Below are 21,918 nucleotides of genomic sequence, written 5' to 3' on the forward strand. Positions count from 1 at the left end.
CTGAAACGCTTGCGCTCACCACGAACAAGGCGGGACCCCAGTACTGAGGTGGGAAAGTATAGAACTGCACAACCACAGCAGCGGAGGCACGTCTGGAGAGTGGATAGTCAAGATTGCCGGGTCTGGGTTGGAGTGGGTTAGTCGCTATACTTGCGAAGGTCGTGGGTAGGTGCCAGGAATAGTCAGTCCCTAGTGCCATGGTCAAGGGTTGGAGCCAGGAGAGCAGTAGATAGTCCGTTTGCCGTGGTCAGGAATGGAGAAGGTCGGATGGTCTGAGGCAAGCCGGAGTCGATAATCCAGAGCGGGGTCCAAAGTCTAGCCGGGTCGGTACACAGGGAGGCAAGCGACAACAGGTTATGTAAAGCACAAGGCAGAGACAAAGGCGTGGGAACACAAGGCTACCAATAATTATGCTCAGCCAAAGAGGAAATGACAGAGCTGAGCATATATGGAAACAGCTGAGCATACATTTAATGAGAGAAGGGGGTGGAGCGGAGGAGCGGCCTCTGTGGAGGCAGGGATAGGCTGTGAGAAGCAGGAGATAGGTGAGGGCGATATTAGCGTTGACGTGCAACGGGGGCGGAGCCAAGCTCCATAGGAACTGGAAGCGCTGCGTGGGCGCGCTTGCTCGGTAAGGTGCGTGGGAGGCTGTACAGCAGGAGGCGTGGAGGACGCGCTCTTGGGTCACTTGCAGCGGGATGCTGTGCAGCAGGAGGTAAGGAGGGAACATGCTGCAAGGGACATGTTCCCCGATTCCTTACACTGGCATCACCTGCACAAATCTGCAAGGCAGCCGTATGGTAATCATTTAACACATTTATGAAATTATAGACTAGACATTTAGGCCTCGGCTAACACAAGCTTTGGTCGCAAAGTACTTCAGTTTGTAGTAACAAAATAAATGAGGTGAAACTGATATTGGTGTTTTGTTTATTATTGCCCTACCTTATTGTATTGCTTGTCCCAACAGTACTCACTGCCATGGAACAGGAAAAAGAGAAAATGTATCCAATTTACTGTAATTTTCTTTTCCTGGAACCATATGGCAGTGGGCACATTGTTACCCACTCTATGTTTTTAATATATCGATAGGAGGGGCCTTTTTATGTTGTATGCAGAGTTCAATTTCCTGTCCTACTCCAGCTAAGGATGGACTTAACCCTACGGTGCCCATTGCCATGGTTTCAGAAAAGAAAATGACGGTAAGTTGGATACATTTTCTCTTTGCATATGCAAAAGAATCGATGTTTAAATATATAAAATAGCAAAACGGTGTAAAATAGCAAAAATTGTTTTGGCATTTTTTGCCACACCACAAATCGAAATGTGGGGTGTGGGTGTTGGTATGCTGGAGACAGGGGTTGTTGATGCAGTTGTTGCCTCAACTTCCCCTCCCCCCCCCCCTCTGTGGGCTTCCTGGGGCATTACATAGTACTGCTGCCTCTTATGTGGTCACTGGCATGCTGCCAGCCATATTAATGTCGCGGGAAGAGCACCGTGTGAGGACACTCCACCAATAAAAATCATTGTCTGCTAAATTCAATGTCTTCCTTTTCCGGTCTTTATCGGCTTAAAACCAAAGATCCCAATGATTCGTCTGTGACCAGGTTTTTTGGTTAAACCTTAACCCTGAATTATAGGTTGCCCTTTCGTGATTTAAATTTAGCTAAATGTACCCATAGGTAACAAATCCCATCTCCATATCAAGTACTGTATGTCCTATTAATATATGTACTGCAGATCTGTTGAACACCAAATCGAGCAATTTGTCAATTTTTACATTTTGTTTTTTTTATCACATTAGCTAACATAGTCAATTCGATAACGGTTTTCTGCAATCTTTTGACTTTACATTTTTAAATTCTTGTTCAGGACCATTTTGCTGGCTAATAACATCAAACAGATGAGCAAAGAAATTTCACCAACATTTTCAGCTGCTGATGTGGCAAAGATCAAGAAATTCTGCAAAGTTCATTCCAATGTAAGGTTTAAATTGCATTTAAATATTGTCTGACCAGATTTCTAATGTTCCAGGTGGGCTTTGAGTGTTTTCTGTATCTTCTGCAGGACATATTTGATCAATTAAGCAAATCACTGGCACCCAGCATTCATGGCCACGAGTACATCAAAAAGGCGATTTTGTGCATGCTTCTTGGCGGTAATGAAAAGGTCCTTGATAATGGGACACGCATAAGAGGAGACATCAATGTTCTCTTGATAGGTAAAAGAATAATCCAAATGTGTGATCAATACAGTCCCACCATTTTGCCCTTTTCTCGCATGGTATTATTTATTTATTTTTTTAATACTGTAGTGTGCAATTTTTCTCTTAGGAGACCCGTCTGTTGCGAAGTCTCAGTTGCTGCGGTATGTATTGCACACAGCTCCTCGAGCTATTCCTACGACTGGTAGGGGATCCACTGGAGTAGGGTTAACAGCAGCAGTAACAACTGATCAAGAAACTGGTGCGTAGAATCTCTACTGTTATGTAAATTCATGAAGGTGGCACCCCCTCTGCAATATGTCACATTGCACCTTCTTGGTTTTTTTTCTTCTCTTTACGATTAGCCATGTAATTAATGTTCTACTTAGTTAGCTATGAGTACTTTAAACTACTGCAGTTGTCTTTAATGTTCACCTCAACTTAAATAGGGTGGTCCCTGTAGCTTGGAAAAACTGCCTTGTCAGAGCCTGAAATATCGCATGAATAGTCACTGATTTTGCTCCCTTCAATGCGCTTGTTACCTGTAGAAAAGTCTGAACACAGACTAATGTCAACCTAAGTTACTGTATACAAAAAGTAGATTTGTCTAAATACAGTGGAGCAATTTAGTGCAGTGATTTTGTTTCTTGAGTAGTAAATAGTCACTTCATAGTCACACAGGGATGGTGTTTTTAACCTTTTATTACAACTTCAATGACTGGAATGTATACAGTGCATGATTGCATATTTTGTATAAAAATGTTTTACCAGGAATTATAGGCTAAAGCAGTAAAATTCAGGGCATTGTTGAAAACCCTGCTCTCTGATTGGTTAAAATTCTGGGCATTATCCAATCAGTAATGTCGGAATTTAAGCAGCAGAATGTGTAGTTTTCAATGAGTTTATTTCCAGTCAATCAGCTTTCAGAACAGCTGAGACAGGGCAGGGGATTCGTCTGATTGAAGTAACAGCTATGAGACGGGGGAGGGGTAGTAGAAGTCTGAAAAAGAAGTGAGTGTCTGTCTGCAGTTTGTTTGTGGCTGCAGTTTGTGCGTGTCAGTAGCAGTGTGTGTGCTGTTGTGTTGTATATCTGTGTAGAGGGGCTGTGTGTGTGTGTGTGTCAGCAGCAGTGTAGTGTGTGTAGCAGCAGTTTGTGTGTGTGTAGAGGTGCTGTGTATAGAGGTGTGTGTGGTATGTGTAGAGGTGCTGTGTTGTGTGTAGCGGTGGGGGGAAGAGTGCAAAGTTTAGTAAGTGGCTGCATTTTTTATTGTGGCTGCAGTGTGTGTGTGTTGTGCTGTGTGTGTGTGTGTGTGTGTGTGTGTGTGCGCGCCGGTGGGGGGGGCAGAGTGCAAAGTTTAGTAAGTGGCTGCAGTGTGTGTGTGTTGTGCTGTTGTATGTGTAGCAGCAGTTTGTGTGTGTAGAGGTGCTGTGTTTGTGTGTGTGTGTGTGTGTGTAGAGGTGCTGTGGTGTAGAGGTGCTGTGGTGTGTGTGTGTAGAGGTGCTGTGGTGTGTGTGTGTGTGTGTGTAGAGGTGCTGCGGTGTGTGTGTGTGTGTTGTGCTGTTGTATGTGTAGCAGCAGTTTGTGTGTGTAGAGCTGCTGGTGTGGGTAGAGCTGCTGGGGTGTGTGTGTAGAGGTGTGTGTGTGTGTGTGTGTGTGTGTGTGTGTGTGTGTGTGTGTAGAAGTGCTGTGGTGTGTGTGTGTGTGTGTGTGTGTGTGTGTGTGTGTGTGTGTTGTGCTGTGGTATGTGTAGCAGCAGTTTGTGTGTAGAGGTGCTGTGTGTGTGTGTGTGTTGTGCTGTGGTATGTGTAGCAGCAGTTTGTGTGTAGAGGTGCTGTGTGTGTGTGTGTGTAGAGGTGGTGTGTGTGTGTGTGTGTGTGTGTGTAGTGGTGGGGGGGCAGAGTGCAAAGTTTAGTAAGTGGCTGCATTATTGATTGTGGCTGCAGTGTGTGTGTGTGTTGTGCTGTTGTATGTGTAGCAGCAGTTTGTGTGTGTAGAGGTGCTGTGTTTGTGTGTGTGTGTGTGTGTGTGTAGAGGTGCTGTGTTTGTTTGTGTGTGTGTGTGTGTAGAGGTGCTGTGTTTGTGTGTGTGTGTGTGTGTGTGTGTGTGTAGAGGTGCTGTGTTTGTGTGTGTGTGTGTGTGTGTTGTGCTGTTGTATGTGTAGCAGCAGTTTGTGTGTGTAGAGGTGCTGTGTTTGTGTGTGTGTGTAGAGGTGCTGTGTTTGTGTGTGTGTGTGTGTAGAGGTGCTGTGTTTGTGTGTGTGTGTGTGTTGTGCTGTTGTATGTGTAGCAGCAGTTTGTGTGTAGAGTTGCTGTTTGTGTGGTGTGTGTGTGTAGGTATGTGTTGAGTGTAGAGGAGGTGCTGTTTGTTTGTGTGTGTGTGTGTGTGTACACACAGAGGGGGCGGCAGTGTGTGGATATAGATATCTGCAGTGTAAGCGTATATAGAGGGGTTTTTATGTATTTACCATTTTATTTTAATAAAAAAATCTATTTAACTATACAAAAGTGTCTATTTATGAAATAAGTCTACATTTAGCCTATAATTGTAATAATCCCCGAAGAACAGGGCATTACTGGCCAATAATGCCCTGGCTGGGTTAAAGTCCCTCGGCTTCGCCTTGGGCCTTCAACTCTTCCAGCCAGGGCAATATTGGCCAGTAATGCCCTGTTCTGAGGGGATTATTACTTAAGTAATACATTGAGTTACCTCTCGTTTTCTAGTTATGATGACAAAAATAAATAATCATGTTTACAAATACATTGTTACATTAAGTGAGCAAGGTTATACATTATATACAAGATATTCCATGCACAGTAGATATTGTTATAGGCAGTGGTCGACAAATCACCCAAAAATCTACTCGCCGAACAAAAAAATCTACTCGCCACCTAGTACCAAACGTGTGCTGCTTGGGCCAATAGGAGCTCGCCACGATGTTAAATCCACTCGCCCGGGGCGTGCAAATGTATAGGTTTGTCGAACACTGGTTATAGGTGTATGTAACAGTTACAGACCAGATTAAAATGTGATGTGGTTTTAGTTTTGAAAGAACTTAGACTGGTGGCGGCTGAGAGTCTCCGGTAGATTGTTCCAATTGTGAGGTGCACGTTAAGAGTAGGAGCGGCCGGATACTTTGTTGACCCTTGGGACCATGAACAGTCTTTTGGAGTCAGATCTCCGATAAGTGCTGCATGTGGTAGGGGTGAGGAGCTTGTTTACATAGGTGGGAAGCTTGCCCAGAAAGTATTTGAATTGCAAGCCAGGAGATGACCAATCTAGTTCTTTGAGTATTTCACAGTGATGTGTTGCATTGGAGGACAAAACGGCATATTGAATTGTATAGGGTATCAAGTTTGCTAAGGTGGGTTTGAGGAGCCGAGCCATATACTGCTTTGGAAGCTTTAAAAATGTAGCCTTGGTCCCAAATACCATTGTTACAATCTTGTCATTGTTTTAAAACAGTTTTTTTTGTTTTCGTAAATCCAATTTTCAAGTCTCCATGTCAGATTGAAGTACGTGTTCAAGGTCGGAGATGCTAGAGCTATGTACATAGAAGACTGTCATCTGCAGATATGTTTTGAAGCTCCCTTACCAGCTGTAGTAAGATCATTGATGAACACAGAGAGTAGGGGCCCCAGAACAGAGCCTTGCGGGACACTGCAGGTGATATCCAAGGGGTTGGAGTTGGAGCCTGAGATGGACACTTGTTGGGATCTACCTGATAGGTAGGAAGGAAACCAGTTCAAAGCATGCTTTCCTATTCCAGAGCACTGGAGTTAGTTTAGCAAGATAACATGATCAACAGTATCAAAAGCCTTTGCAAAATCTAGGAATATTGTACCAGTGTTGTACCTGTTCCATTCCACACTGGATTTCATTGCAAACTTTTAGGAGGGTAGTTACAGTGGAGTGTTTGGGGGCAAAAGCCAAATTGGAATTGGCTAGGGAAATTTTGTCTTTGTATAGCAATTGCTTAATTGGGAGTGAACACATTTTTCCATGACTTTGGATAGTATTGGGAGGAGAGATATTGGCTTGTAGTTGGAGTGTTTTTGTGTGGAATGCCACTGACCCTGATGGTAATCAATATATCGGTCTACAGAGATGCACAAACAAAATGCAATTCTATCAGTGCTCATTGCTACTTTTACAAACATGCATCAGTAACATAAACACAAATGATGCTAAAACAAAAACACTGCACACCCAATGTACTCCAGCAACAAACCTCTAGTTGATATTTTGGTTACTGAATTAGTTATCCATCCTATACGCTTTCAGCATTACTTGTTCTAGCTAAGAACTTTGCAAATATATTCTGACCTCTTGGATACATAATTTATATAGGCAGTTTACTTCCTTTTAGTTTATTGCAAAGACAATGTTTTAATTCATTGTCCTAAGCAAGTGAAGAAAACCAATCCTATAGAGAAGCCGACATACAATAAAATGTGTGTGTATTGGCATCATTCATTTTACACCCCTATTTGCATGGAATGTAGTTTTATTGTAGATTGTCTTATCGGATAAGTCATGATTCTTCTAGGGGACCAAATTTGCACTGTAGTTTAATCGATGAAAAAACACTAAATATCTTTCAAAACCTCATACACTGTAGGTTTTTGCAAGTCTGCTGTGGATGATCAAAAATGCAAAAAAGTCTAATCTTTTGACCCCTAGTTACATGTGTTCAAATTCCTCTGGTAACGCCATTGTAATAAGCTAATTATATTCAAGAAATAGCAGGTAGTAGTGTTTCTATAGACCACTGCTTTAGCTACACCATGTAACTGCTTTATTCAAGTAAATACTGGTAAATTTGATTTGCCACTTTTGATCTTTCTAGGTGAAAGGCGTTTGGAAGCAGGTGCCATGGTGCTTGCTGACAGAGGTGTTGTCTGTATTGATGAATTTGACAAAATGTCTGATATGGACAGGACCGCGATCCATGAAGTAATGGAGCAGGGCCGTGTGACCATAGCGAAAGCAGGAATCCAAGCAAGGCTCAATGCTCGATGTAGCGTGCTGGCAGCTGCAAATCCTGTTTATGGAAGGGTATGTCTCAGAGCAGGGGTGCACAATCTCTTTCCCCCTGCCGGCTCTCCCCCCCCCCCCCTCCTTACCTTGGCTCCAGCGTTCACGGGTCACGTTGCCATGGCAGCTGCAAATCCAGTTGATGGATGGGTATGTCTCAGAGGATGACAAGTCTGTGTGTACAGTATGTAACTAGTTGGGAGTTTAGAGAAGTGTTTCGATTTGGACTGATCAACGTCGCAAGAACTCTCTTGGTCATAAAGTACTAATCCTGTTCCAGATGTATTTATTTTTTGGTCAGGATACTAATTTGTTATACTTGATAAAGTGTGGAATGAAGGGTGTGACAATGTAATTTCTTTACTCCAACAGTATGATCAATATAAAACACCAATGGAAAACATTGGTTTGCAAGACTCTCTGCTCTCAAGATTTGATTTGCTCTTTATCGTTCTGGACCAAATGGATGCAGACAATGATCGTGAAATTGCTGACCATGTTCTGAGAATGCACAGATATAGGACTCCTGGGGAACAAGATGGCTATGGTATTCAAAGCCTAGATGTTTTATCCATAAAGGAGCTATATTTATTTTCTCCTTTCTCCCCCTCCTTTTTATTTTTTTTTAAATATATGTAAAGCATGCTACGATGTATATACATTCATGCCTAAACTGGCAATCATTTGGTGCTCTTGTTATAAATCTGTAAAAATCCTGATTGTGTGCCTAACATAATGGCCTCCTTTCAGTTTCAATCAATCCTTCAGTCCGTGTAACTCGTCAGCTACAAGGTAACACTAGCGATTTGTTACATTTTGCGGCTCAAACTGCTGGGAACAGGAAAAAAGTGTTGCAAAGATCTTGCAATGCTAGAAAGGGGGGTTAAAGCCTGCTATAGAAATGAAAGGATGCTTTAACATTAATTAAAAAAAATAAATTGACTTGAACAATAGACACTATCTAATACTGCAAAACTGACTTATAAAAAAAAAAAAAAAAAAGCTTTCACATGCTTTTTTGCTGCTCTTAATCAATTTACAGGAGTTAAATATGTACAGTGCAGTAGGCATTGTGTCTTTTCTGGGCACCACACAAGTTTGAAGCAAATCTTTCAACTCCTCCATTATTCCAGTTGTTTTATTTAACGTAATTTTTGTTTTCCAGAAATCCACTGCTTATAAATTGTAATTGTGAAATTTGTATGTCTTTATAGTGATGAAAAAAGGTACTAAAGTATTGTTTTAGAAGTATAATTTCTATTTTTTCACATAACCTACAGTATTTATTGATTCTGAGATGGAAAGAAATGATGCAACAACCTTCTGTTCACAGCAATGCCGCTTGGATGCAGTGTTGAGGTTTTTGCCACAGATGATCCGAGTGCTATGGATGTGACTGATCAAGAGTTGCAGATTTACGAGAAACATGATAACCTACTCCATGGGCCACGTAAAAAGTTTGTGTGATTTGAGTATTTGTGCAGTATATATTTTTTCTGTACTAAAAAAATTCAAACCTTTTTTGAAGCATTAATGTTTCATTGTTATAGGTCCACTAGATCAATTTCTAGAAGAATGGCTCGAGTATTTTCTTACAGTACTTTCATATTCCAGCTAAAACAAATAACGTTTCCCTCAACAGTTTCAACCTTCTTCTTAGCCCAGTAAATTGCTCCATGAAAAACTGAGCAAAGTAATCTCAATTTAGTTGCATTATGGTCTCAGTGAGTACTTGAAAAAATTTTTAATGAAAAAATAAATCAAACCCAAAATGTAGGAATTGGTATCCTAAGCCAGTGCCGGCCTTCAGACAAGACAGCCATTTTGATTCCCGCTCTCCCTCCTTTCGGCGCCGAGATCCAACTTACAACCGACGGGGGGGGAGGGAAGGGATCTGTAAGAGGAGTGTGCGGCCTCCCTGCAGCTCCCCCTCTTAGTCGGGCAGAAGTTGGATCCTGGTGCTGACAGGAGGAAGAAGTGCGGGGCCCGAACTGGCAGAGAGGTGTGTATTCCTTTGTGAGGGGTGTTACCTTTTACGGAGCGAGCGGTCTCCTGTAGCGTTGCCTCGGTGACAGATTTCAAATGATGCCCATGATGTCACATGACGCCGGAGGTCTGCTCGTCAAGGTAAGGCCCCTTAACTTTTTGACAGGGGTTGGCCCTGCTTCCAGCGTGCTGCCTTGGGCCTCGCAAAGCCCAAGACTAGCCCAGTGGTAATATCTATACAAGAAACATTTGCTGCAGTAGTCAAAAATGTACCATTCATTCGACAGTTACTTTTTGATATCTTGAACCATGGCAAAAGGACATTTGGCTTGATTACCTGAAAGGAATATTTGAATAGTACTGGAATTTCCACAATGGTGGAAATGGACACCTTGTTAGCACAGTACAAAGTTGGCCAACTCCAGTCCTCAAGGGCCACCGACAGGTCAGGTTTCAAGTATATCTCTGCTTCAACACAGGTGGCTCAGTTGACTGATTCAGCCACCTGTGCTGAAGCAGGGATATCCTTAACCTGACTAGTTGATGACCCTTGATGACTGGAGTTGGTCACTCCTGCTGCAGTCCATTAGTTTTCTTGCAGATGTTTGGATACACATTGATTATGAGCAGAGAGGTTGTGTATCCATTACTCCTAAATAATTAGGACAACAGCATCCAGTACAGTCAAAATCAATTGCACTGATCTGTGAAGAGTTAAATGTGACCTGATGGTTTTTGGTTTGTGAATCGATCACTGTCCTTAGTCCACTTTGGTCTTGGTGTATGTCTAGAAAATCTCCTATGTTAACTTTTCTCTTTGTTAAAGCAAAACAAACATTGTCAGCATGCAGTTTATTCGGAAGTATATTCATGTTGCTAAATTAATCAAGCCCGTTCTGACTCATGCGGCTGCTGACTTCATAGCTGAGGAATACTCAAAGATCCGGAGCCATGAGCAAATGACTAATGATTCTGCTAGGGTAAGTAAATAAACAATGTCAATTAATACTTGTTATGTATTGTATTTTAATATTGACTGAATACAGGACACGTAGATGGCAACTTATATTAAAAACAAAGGCAACCCAATTCATTTTATAGGTAATGTTTTGGCAAAAGATTTGAAATGTATCTTTAAACATGCTAGATAAGTCCAAGGTTTTCTGTTGTCCTGGAACAAGCTCTACTAGCATACTGTATAGTTAGTATAGATTGTCACCTGTGTAACATACTGCAGGTTGATAAGAGAGCCTGCTGCTGTACTGTTCTGTCCCTGCTGTCAAATACTATATTCTATACAGTACTTCAACACCAATTTTTGTTGGCAGTAGCAATGCAAGACGGACTAATAAGACTTTAAATGTAGAAAGCAGATCTCAATCACCATCACATCAGGCTCATTAGAGCAGGGCCCCTTCCCAAAATGTAGCAGTGAAGTAAAGCTTCCACAAGAAGATAATTTCATATGCCTCCCTGGATCAATAAGTCTATGCTATTTATAATCAAATACTTTGCATATCAGTCTGCATATGAGGTTTTTTGTATAACTGCATGCTGGGGTTCGATTTTGGGGCCCCTATTAATCGAACAAATGTGTTGGCATAGGGACATGGTCTCAAATTATACCTTTGCTGATAATTCCGAAATTCATTTAAAATATATTAATGACATTACCTGTACTTAAAGTATTTGAATGTAACCTTCCTTTGGTGTTTCTAACAAGTGGCTATCTTGGGTATTTATGGATTTGACTAGAACTCCTCAGTAACTGTTTAATGCTCTTACTAAATTTTAGCATTTGTTTTTTGTTTTTTTAATTACCCTTGTCTAATGTCAGAGGGCTTTGACTAATAAATATGATCTTTACTTAGACTATGCCAGTGACTGCTAGAGCATTAGAAACCATGATCCGATTGTCTACTGCTCATGCCAAGGTCAGAATGAGCAGAACAATTGATCGCCAGGATGCTGAAATGGCGCTGGAGCTGGTTCAGTTTGCGTATTTTAAAAAGGTATTTCTGCATAATTTTGAATTTTTTTGTAAATATCAGTGTATGGAAAACCAATCTATATTACCGGTGCTCCTCCCTTTGAAGTATGCAGCGGGTGAATAGATTAGCCTGTTCCCAAGGTGTGATGGAATGCAGTAAACTCCCACGGGTGCTTGGCCACAGTGAACGATACCTACACAGACACTGCCAAAGTACAAGGATGAAAGAAAAGTGCCACTGCAATGGTCTTTCTCAATTAAAGTGGGTTTATTTAGCAGTGATCAACTTTTTGGACTGCTTGCGAACCTTTATCAAGATAACAAGCATACAAAACGGTGAGAATTATATACCCTCTCGGGTCACAAACAAAAAAGGCACCAAATCTCCTAAAAAGACAATAAAAATAGTGCGTGCGGTCCCAAAAATCTTGTAATGTCCCAAAAGTGTGAATAAGATTCTCTCTGCAGCTCCTCTCTCTCCCGTGATCAGCGGGGCAAACAACCGAAGCAATAGAACCATATAGCAGGGCGCAAAAGAAGAAAAAAACACACTATTAGTATAAACTTTAAAATGATTAATAATTATAATAAGGATAGGATAAAAATAATACACTTAATATTAATGATTAATAATGATGTAAGTTATTGATGCGAGCCTACAGGTTATGATGCGAGCCTATAATGATGCGAGCCTACAGGTTATACAGCATATGGTAGCGGACTGTGTTCACTAGGAAACAGGGCTACATCTGCAATAAATAACATAAATGTGACAGGGAACCTAAACTCTATCCTAATCTATGGGCAATACAAATAATAAACAATAACTAAAGGTAAAAAAATCTACAAAAAAAACAGAAAAAATAAAAGGTGGTACGTTTCAGAGGTGATAAAGAATATCGGGGCATAGAGCGATGACTGCTACCCAGCCAGCCAACAAAACCTAAAATTGGTAAACAGCTACAGTAGGGCAATAGGCCAAAGGGAATGCATTGAGTAAAGTATAGTATGCAATCATTACGGACGTTATCACCCCTCTGCAATAGAAACACAAAGCAAAACGGAATGAGAAACATAAAGATATCTGCTGTATAAAGTACTAAGAGGATTCTATAATAATAGTGTAGCCATGTTTAAAAATGGTATACAGTTCTCTCTCCTGCTGGCAGTAAACCTGGTAAATATACAGGATTGCCGGCATCAATCATGGAGGTTTGCCCACACACCCTGGTGAGGTGTCATATGTTTTCAAGGGGAGTGGTAACATGCTCTGAGTCCACTCTTAGTGACAGAGGTGTGGCTATTCCCTAAGTTATATAAGACACAGCACTGCCCAAAGCTAGTGTTCAACTAGTGTTCAAGAGTGTGGTTATAGAAGTTCCAGTTCTGCTATAGAGAATATCTACACTGTGTTCAGGGACCTGACGCAGTGGGGAATCTCCCTGAGGGGAGAGGTGGACCAACATCATTGGGAGGGGAGACCTTCTAAAGGGATGTGCGGTGCAAGAATGAGCGGCTAAGCTGACCGCTGCGAGGGGTAGTCTGTCCACCCATGTAAATAAAGATGCCCAAGTTCACCAAAACCCTCATGTGTGAGTTACTCAGCAGAGGAAGGCACCAAGAAGGAGTTCCTCATCAGATCCATCTTCCTGCGGACGCAGAGATCCTGATGAGGTGGAGGCGCTGCACTGGATATAGGTAGGACTCAAGCACACTACCTCAGCTGCCTGTCTTGCTGATATCCCCATATCAACATCATGCGAGAGACTCAGGAGTCCTGTAGCCAACAGGTGCACCACCAGACACAACCATGTAATGGGCACTGGTTAGACCACAGGGGCCAATCTGAGATTGGGTGGGTCAGAAGGGTCTAGAAACACCGTTACATTTGGAGGCGAGCTGCTGAGATCTGTGTCAACAGGACAGGCTTTTGCTAGGCACACTAGGAAACGGGCAGTGTGTATGCTGCCAGTCAGTGCTGTGTTTGGGACGGAGCCTAGGGGTAGTCAGGGGGCTGATGGATTTGTCAGCTCGCAGGGATGACCTAGGATCCTGAAAGGAGATAGTGGGTCTGGAGACAGGGCTATAGCGGATCTAGTCACCTTGAGGCAGCTAGTTGGTAGGATGCCTGAAGGGATAGCCTGTTAACAAGGGTCAGGAATCCTGGAGAGGGTCTGCACTAGGCTGACCAACAGTAGGTAGAAGCCCTAGTACTGCATGGAGAAGCCAGAGTACTCTAGCCCATTCCAGACCACTTACCACAGAGCACAGACTGGAGGGAGGAGGACACAACATACACAGACAGAGTGAGCCTAGCCTGAGGTAGTGCAACAAGAGTCAGACATACATCGGGTACACAGGTGGTGCATCGGGCATTCTTTATTGCATCGGTATGGCAGCTGCCCCGCAGAGAGGAGCTCCATGTGCGATAACAGAAATGACTACAGTGAAAAGATGGCGACCGCAAGAATGGAGGATCCGCGATGTGCAGAAAGCCCAAGATGGCGGACGGAGGCAGATGGAGGGAGCGCACTTGGTGTGCGTTCCACTGAAGAGCAAGCGGCAGAAGGGACTTTGGCAAGCATGCTGTGGAGTGGCGCCAAGGCTGTGGCTGCACCGTTTTGATCCTGCCTAGGACCGCGGGGTGTTACCCTGGAGGACAGTGTTGAGGACATTGTGCTTATGGGCAGTGGAAATGGAGAACCTGATTGCCAGATGGCATTTCCTATGCAAAGATCTACCTCAATTGCAATTGTGAACGGCCGTGCAAACCAAGATGGCGGCTCCAGCTTCCCTAGGAGACCGCGTGGGCCGAGTGCAGAAAATTCTGCAAGTGCAAAAGTTGCAGACAGTTGGCCGGGATTGGCGCCAAAAAGAGAACCCCACCCTGCTCGGGGGGGGGAGGGGGTATGGCGCGAAAGCTGTGGCCGTGCCCTCATGGACAGTGACGGGCTCAGCGCCAGTGCTGGGTCACCCCGAGAACTTGTGGGACCCTCCCCTAATATCAACCAGGGGGAGTGGTTTCCAGCTGTGCCAAATGAGATTGGAGCTAGAGGAGGGAGGAGTTACTAAACCGACCCGTGCCCTTCAGTTGCGAGGAGCTGGCAAACAGGAAAGACCACTGCAAAAAGTGTATCCTGTCATCAGCATGGCCAGCAAAGCAGAGGAAGAATTGGACATCTCCGCTCACCCCTACTCAGCTCCAGGAGGCTTCCTGGTGCTCAAGGCGGGTGGAAAAGAAACAATAAAATGCTTATGCATGCAGTGCCGGCTGCCGGGTGGTGTGGTCAGCACAACGGCCAGGTGCCCCCAATGTGGCATCCACAACCTATGGGCCATGCAGTCTTTTGTGCCCGGACAGACCGTGGAGGCGGGAGCGGACACAGCCGTGCTGACGGCTGAAGCCCCGTGCGCGGTCCGGAAAGAACCTGTGGCTCTCGGAGTATGGGGATCGCTCCTAATGATCAAGACGGAGTCTGAAGAGAAAGGGGCCTACAAACGCGGTGAGAACCCGGAACCTCACCGTCGCATTATTTACCTTAATTTTATCAAGCTGCTTATGCACATCTTCCTCGTTAACCAATTGTTTATTAATATAGAGAGTAGTCGCATCTGTGTTTCACCTGAGTCACTTTCCAGCTATTCTCTGTGTGCTGTTGGGGGGGGGGGCACTACCCCCAGGCGAAGTCCTACCCATGTAATCTCCCTCAAGAGCCCCTCAGTCTGAGCCCAGTCTTTTTTTTTTTTTGTTTTGTTTTTTTTTCCCTTCATTCACTGGTTGGCCTTCAAACACAAAGGATGGATGTCAATTTCTGGCCATAATCATTTCCACTATTGATCTGGCACCATTTTGCTAGTTGTCCAAAAATATTGCATTCCTACCAATTATAGCTCCAGTCTTTTCCTTGCTGCAGACTTCATGGCATATGAGTGCCACCACAGTCAATTGTCTTACTCCAGTTACTTTCTTGAGAAACTCAATCTTCTCCACTACATACCATATATAAGGGTAGCTGGTGTCACTGATGCCCCAAATGACCAAACTCTCTGATGGTTGAAATGGCAGATGTTCTAGATACCAACTGTGCCACGGTTTGAAAATGATGGATACTTGTGATCCACTATCCAAGAGGACGTTGTATACTTCTCCCTCATGATTTGCTTTTACTCACGTGGAGTCCCGCCCTTCAATCCTGCACCATCTGCGTGGCCTGCTCTATTCAACTTTCAAAATCATCCTCACTATGTGGAGTTTGGTTTACTACTGAGAGAATTCGTAGCCTCCTATTGTAATTGTTCCTCCCCTGTGGAGTGCATGGATTTCTCCACTAACTGTCCCATGGCTGTGATAAGGGGGGTATCGGTGGCCTGTCCCATAGAGGAAGTGGGAACCTAAGGGTACATCTTGTTACGGAACTCTTAAAATGTGGTTCGCTCTTTAGCTAGAAACCCTTGGACCTAATCTACTATGGTCTGTGCAGTAACATTGCTAGGGCCAGCGGCAGGTTTACATCCGACAGTAACACCCCACCTCCGTGCTGATCACGAAAGATGTGAACTTTATTTCCTCTTTAAACAGTTTTACAAGAATAATGTAAAGCGTCTGTGTATGCCAATGATGGTTATATAAAAGAAAAGCTTACTGTACATTTTATTTGCCAGTTTTGGCTGCTAGACTCCCCGCAATACTGGTTGGTACTTTAGCAGAATCATGATCGTTATCACACCTACCAATACTAAGACTGCATATGTATTGTAACACCATTTTTCCCTGTATTTGAGTGCATTCCCATATCACTCGTTAATACTCACATCCATTGTATCTGGGACTGTTGGACGTCATGACTTTTATTATAGTCGAGGCCTTCCCACGTGCACAGCCCACTTTAAATGGCTGCTGCATTGGTGAGAATATGGAAATTACATCTAGCAATCTCTGTAACTGTACCAGTGTCTGGTCGTATAAACGGGGAAACTTATTGTATATTGCACCAATTAAACCTAGATCTCAGCAGCGCCTCCAATGTAACCACTCCTTTATTTCTGTACCTCAGACTTCACTACAGAGTGCTGAGGTGGGGGCCTGGGTCCTTAGTCTTGTAATATGTAGTTGTGTGTGGTGCTAAACCGTGACACAACTACAACAGCATCCAGTATGTAACTGAAGTTTTTTTTATTAATAACGAATAGCAAATATTATGTGACCCCTTGAACCAGGATCAGATAAGGTGTGTGTGTGTGTGTGTGTCAACATAAGAGGCCTTCCAGTACTGGGTGTTCAGGCCTGTAATTGAGGTGCCTGTTCGTCACAAAGTTTACTTCAGTACCACTGTCCCCTATGACCATCGGGTGATCCCCTCCGTCAGTTGTCACTCCTTGGAATGGTTCCTGGTCATTCTCTTGGGCTTTCTCTCTCGCTTTTGCCACTTGACACGCTCGTTGCGTGACACGTGTCAATCCTGTCTCGCAGGTTGCTCTGGATTGAGTCTGAAGTCCTTCAGGCCCGCTTGGATCTGACAGCAACTGTCATGGCTGCCCCCTTTTAACAACTCTAATCCTTACTTCACCAGCCTCTCTACTGGCTCATCATCACATGTCCATTGGAGAGGAACCTGCTAAGGGGAAGTGTGCATATGTTGCTTGCCATACACAGGGAGTTAAACAAACATACTTCACTAAGTTTAGTCCATAGAACAAGAAGAATAAGTATTTTAGTGTAGGTACATGCTATATACCGTGATGGGGTTAGCAGGCTAGAATCATGTTTTAATCAAAAGATGCAACCAAATGAATTCTTTGTTAGACTAATGTCGAAATGTCACTAGTATATTTTAAGCTAATTTGGTAGGAGCACACAAGAATAGTTTTTTTTTTTTTCCAGAAATATCAATGTATGCAATAAATGTTTGTATAGGGTGTTGGTATGAATACACCGGTTACAAAATGGGAGATGTAGCACATTAGTCCATTGCTGGCAAATACCAATGGACTCCAACCTTCACTCTTACGATGTCACTCCAACCAATCTTAAGCGGCTTACCAAAGCAATGGCAGCAAATTAAGAAACAAAACTCTGCACATTGGCAGTTTATTTTATTTTTTTATAATTGCAAAGAACATATGAAAGTCTCATGCAAAATGATGTAAGTGTTATGATAAAGCCATGTACGGTATGTGTTTGTGCGCAGTATGGAAACCAAGAGGTTACGTTGCCTTCCAGGTAAGGGGAGCAAATAGATAACCACGTGGTAGATATGTGGAATAAAAAATACAAATAATGGTGTGGCCTGTAATCAAAAAGTGAATTCCTAACTATAAAAATATGTTAATCCCACTCATAGATTTCTAGTGGCTATAAGAGCATATCAAAGATCCACCTCTCTCTCTGATGGGAGCAATGGTGATCCTCAGGGTTTTGAATACTGATATGCTGTTTTTCCTCAGAAAATGAAGAGACTCAATGGTGTAGTGTAGCACTGTTTACCCCACCCTCTGTGAGATGTACTGCTGGCTACAGGGGTGTGGTGCGCATACCTGTGAGGGTCAGGAGAGCTGAGCTGATCTGCGGTGGTTTGGAGATCTGGACAGGCTTTTCGTGTCATCTGGGTTCTTCATCTGTGGTCCAGCGCCTCCAGCTTCGGTGGGCTCCATGTAGAATGGAGGCAGTCCTACGGAAGCACATCCATCATACACCCTACTACTGACTCAGATTCAGGCAGGTGTAAAACTAGAACGGGCTTTATTAGGGCATACACTGCATAGATGGCATTACAGCGATGCAGGTCTTTGACTCCAGACATCTAGATGGTGCATAACCCCAGATAGTACAGGGTCTCTTCTTTTAGATCAGATGTTCCCCCAGCCCCTAAGGACTGGAGGTGGGCCCGCTCATCCCTGATGGAAGAGACTCATAGCCCTACTGCTCTCTTCCTCCTCCAGAGCAGGAGTGATTTAAATTGGGCACTCCTCATGAGGAACCAGAAGGGGTGGGCTCATAGTCCGTACTTATACCAGATAGGCTGCACACAGGCCATGAGTCACCACCACAGTTCTGTCACTCATGAGGGGGGGGTGTGTCAAAAGCCCACAGATTAACCTGCCACTGCCCAGACTGCTTAGGACTGACGTGACAGGTAGGAGAGACAGGTAGAATGGACTTGCCATGTTACAGTAGTATAGCTACAAAGGTATATTGGACAGATGTACAAAGTATTTCACTCACATTTTGTACAAAAATTGTGAGTCATAGGAGAGGGCTTGGTCAGAGATGTCTGGTGTTCTGCCAGTCTCTGCCCGCTCAGTACTGCATAAGTCACTTCCTGTAGTGTTGTCACTTCTGGGCGGATGTGGGTATGGTCCGGTCACTCGGCTGCCAGGGCTCTGATCTCCTGGTCTCCAGTGATGGTTCAACGCATTTCGCTGGAGCTTCATCAGGAACACTCATTCGAGGGCACTTGCAATTGTGTTTATCTTTGATTTGCATAAATTCACTCTTAAGAGCGCCCGAGTACACCCATCTTTTTCTGTAACCAAGAGGTTAACCACCTTTTTAGTCTTACTCCGGTAATGTCTTTCATAAAAAGCTATGATTCCATGGCTTTAGTGGTAATCAAACAATTGAGGAAATACTTTTTATTTATTTATTTTTCTTCAGGAACCGACTTTCTCTCACTGTTTTATACTAAAATAAAATGCACAGTTTCATGGTTTGTATATGCCCATGAGGTGTCAGTAGGGGTGATGCCTATGTGGATTTGATGGCTTTAAAGACAAGTTCTAAAACCTCATGCATACTAGGTAAGGCATCTGTGTGGGTCTGTCAGCAACAGATGCTACAAATAGTGCAGCCTTGTAAATAAAAGGTTTTTCTTTTATTCCGGGGAGTTGCATTGAAATATTGGCCATAAAATAAGGTATCATTTGAATATGAACCATGCAGTGTAGAGCGAAAACCAAAATACAAATTGGACGCTATTCAATTTAGTGTTAAAGATTTAAGTGCACAATTGTCCACTAAGTAATGGCATGTTTGTTTTTTGTTGTTGCTATACCAAGCAAGCATTGAGGAAATAAAATGTGATTAGAACCATATAAATTATGGATTTTTTTTTTTTTAACCACCGTTTTTCATTTACCCTTGTACACTTCACCTATTAGGTCTTGGAAAAGGAGAAGAAAAAAATTGACAAGGATTTGAATGATGAGGATTCAAGTCAAGGAGCACCAAGCCAAGAGGGCGTAAGGTATTTAAATGACCACTGAAGTTATTTGAGAAGGTTATACTTTACTTAAGCATTGTAACGTGTGATTGTGTTGTAGGAAGAGTTCTAGGCATGCAGCAAAAGTTGACCGCTCGCAAGGGGACTCCATGGATCCCTACGATTTTAGTGCGAAAGAAAACAGTCAAAATGAATGTAAGTGTTAATCCAGCTGTTGGATACCAAACTGCAGGTATTGTGTAGACCTTACATTTGTTTGAATCAAGAGAGAGTTTTCTTTTTATAGGACTAGAATATGCATGCAGTTATGGGACTTCAAAATATACGTTCTAGAAATGGCTAATTTGTCTTGGACACCATGTGTCCTAGTCCTGTGGCACATCCCACAGACATGTATAGCTATGGGGTGGCAAAATATACTTGATTACATTTCTTCCAGTCAAGGTGCAGGACTCGACATTCCCCTTAAATCAGGGCAGGCTTATTTCAATAAACCAATGTTAGTTTTTCCTTTCCCTCCCCTCCCCCCTCCCTCCCTTCCCCCCTTCCCCCATTTCTCTATAAAAATTTCTGTTGATCTCTGTTTTTGTTATACTTTTTATAGTACGGTAGGAGCAATATTGCATGTGCACTACTCTTTTAGGCTAGAGTACTTAGAATTATTTCTCAATCATTAATTGTTTTTGCATTCAGTAGTATGTAATCAGACTCCCACTCAGTGGTAACTACCACACGTGCAGCAGGTTCAGCTGCACAATGGCCCTGACACTTGGGGTGGTCATCAGCCTGCCTAAGCAGCATTGTGGCATTTCTACAGCACCCCTCCCTCGGATTCCTAGCTGGTTGTGGAGGGAGCCCATCCAGGCAGTACTAACATGAACGTTGTGACCCACCTTTTTTTGCAATTGCCGCCTGGGTGGGTGCCTTCCATCGACATTGGTAAAGCTCTTCACGCAGTGCTGCACAGATGGGGCCCTGGGGTATGGGGAAGAAGAGTGAGTGGGGGTGATTTCTGTACCAGGCCCATTGGTGAATAGATATGCCCCTTCTCCAACCATCACTCACTTGAAGCTAAAAGTGGATTGCTGCTGCAGTGAGAGCATAATGCAGGCAACAGAAGTGTGGACTCCTTTTCCTCACATGGTCATCATGGTGGATTGCTAAGAACATATGGAACAAAGCAATTATGGTTTTAAATTGGTGACAGTGGAGCACCATTTGATAAACTATTTCATATTGTCACATTGCTACTGACCTTTGGCACACGGTTGCTTGAGCCTCTTGGCATCCACTTTTAATGTGGTTTTTATTTATTTTTATTTTTTTACATTTTTAATAAAATAAATAAAAAAATTAGTATGCAACGTACTGTAGACAAGGAGACTTTGCTTTTTTTTTTTTTTTTTTTTTTTGTGTAAGATTGTTCATGAATTTAGTTGAAAAGCTTGAGTTTCCTAAAAAACAAAAAAAAAACAAATATCTGTTTGTTCACTAATGCAGCAAGCAGTCCTTCACAACATGTCTAAGTATGATGTGGTTCTTTCTTTCTTCAGCATTTTCTCAGAAATTGAGAACTCCCCGGAAAAAGCCTGAAAGCCATCGACCGACTCCAATCAAGAGTTCTATTAGTCAGAACCGGTACGTGATGGCTCACTTTTTAAAATCCTCTGTTGCTGCATGATTCTTTTTCAGGACCACGCTTGTGAGAACTGCATTTGCGTTTAAGATTAGTGTATACATACTGATTTATTTTCCTATATAAGTATTAATGCAGCCAAGGCGTCATCCAGTCTGTTGCCAGCTTTACATAATCCTGCTACGATGAGGTTAATGAGCATTGTGAGTCTTCAAGTCGGCTTGTACCAGTGTGACACAGAGGAAGGCTACTTGCACAGTGTTTTATGCAGTACTTGGAGGCCAAACACCTCACTGCTAAACTGACTCTGCACTTGCGTAATATAGGTCATGTTTCAGTGACATTTTTCTGCATCTGTTAAAAAAAAAAAAAATCTAAGTATGCACTTTTTTTTTTAAACACCAGCTATTCGATCTTACTGCAAAATGTTTATACTGTTTAAAATAAACTTTATTCAAAAAGTCCCTTTTTTTTTTTTTTTAATGAATGTAAAGCTTTGTTTTAAACATTTGTTTTCTAGAACCAAAGAATTTAAATCTGCCTTGCTGAAAACATTCAAGATCACTCGTTCACAATCTGTTGCTGTTGATCAGCTTCTGGAACTTATAAATAAAGGAAACCCTCAGCCTTTTGAACTTGATGAAGTGAAGCGAGCACTGGACAACATGCAAAATGACAATCAAGTGATGGTGTCAGAAGATGTTGTGTTCCTCATTTAAAATGAATTGTCAAATGTACTGTACATTTTCTAAATAATTTCTCTGTTTGATACATTTTTATAAATAAGGTTAATTTTCAAACATTAGCTGTTTACATTTTTGTAAGTGTGTTCCCAATAAAATAAAGCCT

At 42.8% G+C, this 21,918-nt stretch overlaps 1 protein-coding gene across 1 annotated transcript in view; it reads left to right on the top strand.

Annotated features, from left to right (window-relative positions):
• Nucleotides 1-21,918, top strand: part of LOC142488569 (maternal DNA replication licensing factor mcm3) — a 40,783-nt gene extending 18,865 nt beyond the window's left edge. The window contains exons 6-17 of the mRNA XM_075589038.1: nt 1,873-1,981; nt 2,068-2,221; nt 2,334-2,465; nt 7,051-7,259; nt 7,611-7,785; nt 8,572-8,695; nt 10,051-10,204; nt 11,096-11,236; nt 19,372-19,457; nt 19,534-19,628; nt 20,987-21,071; nt 21,590-21,918. Of these exons, the coding sequence (XP_075445153.1) occupies nt 1,873-1,981; nt 2,068-2,221; nt 2,334-2,465; nt 7,051-7,259; nt 7,611-7,785; nt 8,572-8,695; nt 10,051-10,204; nt 11,096-11,236; nt 19,372-19,457; nt 19,534-19,628; nt 20,987-21,071; nt 21,590-21,788 (1,663 nt within the window). The 3' untranslated portion in view covers nt 21,789-21,918. The remainder of the gene's footprint in view (nt 1-1,872; nt 1,982-2,067; nt 2,222-2,333; nt 2,466-7,050; nt 7,260-7,610; nt 7,786-8,571; nt 8,696-10,050; nt 10,205-11,095; nt 11,237-19,371; nt 19,458-19,533; nt 19,629-20,986; nt 21,072-21,589) is intronic.

The sequence above is a fragment of the Ascaphus truei genome, chromosome 2, assembly GCF_040206685.1.
Source record: "Ascaphus truei isolate aAscTru1 chromosome 2, aAscTru1.hap1, whole genome shotgun sequence".
Lineage (NCBI taxonomy): Eukaryota > Metazoa > Chordata > Amphibia > Anura > Ascaphidae > Ascaphus > Ascaphus truei.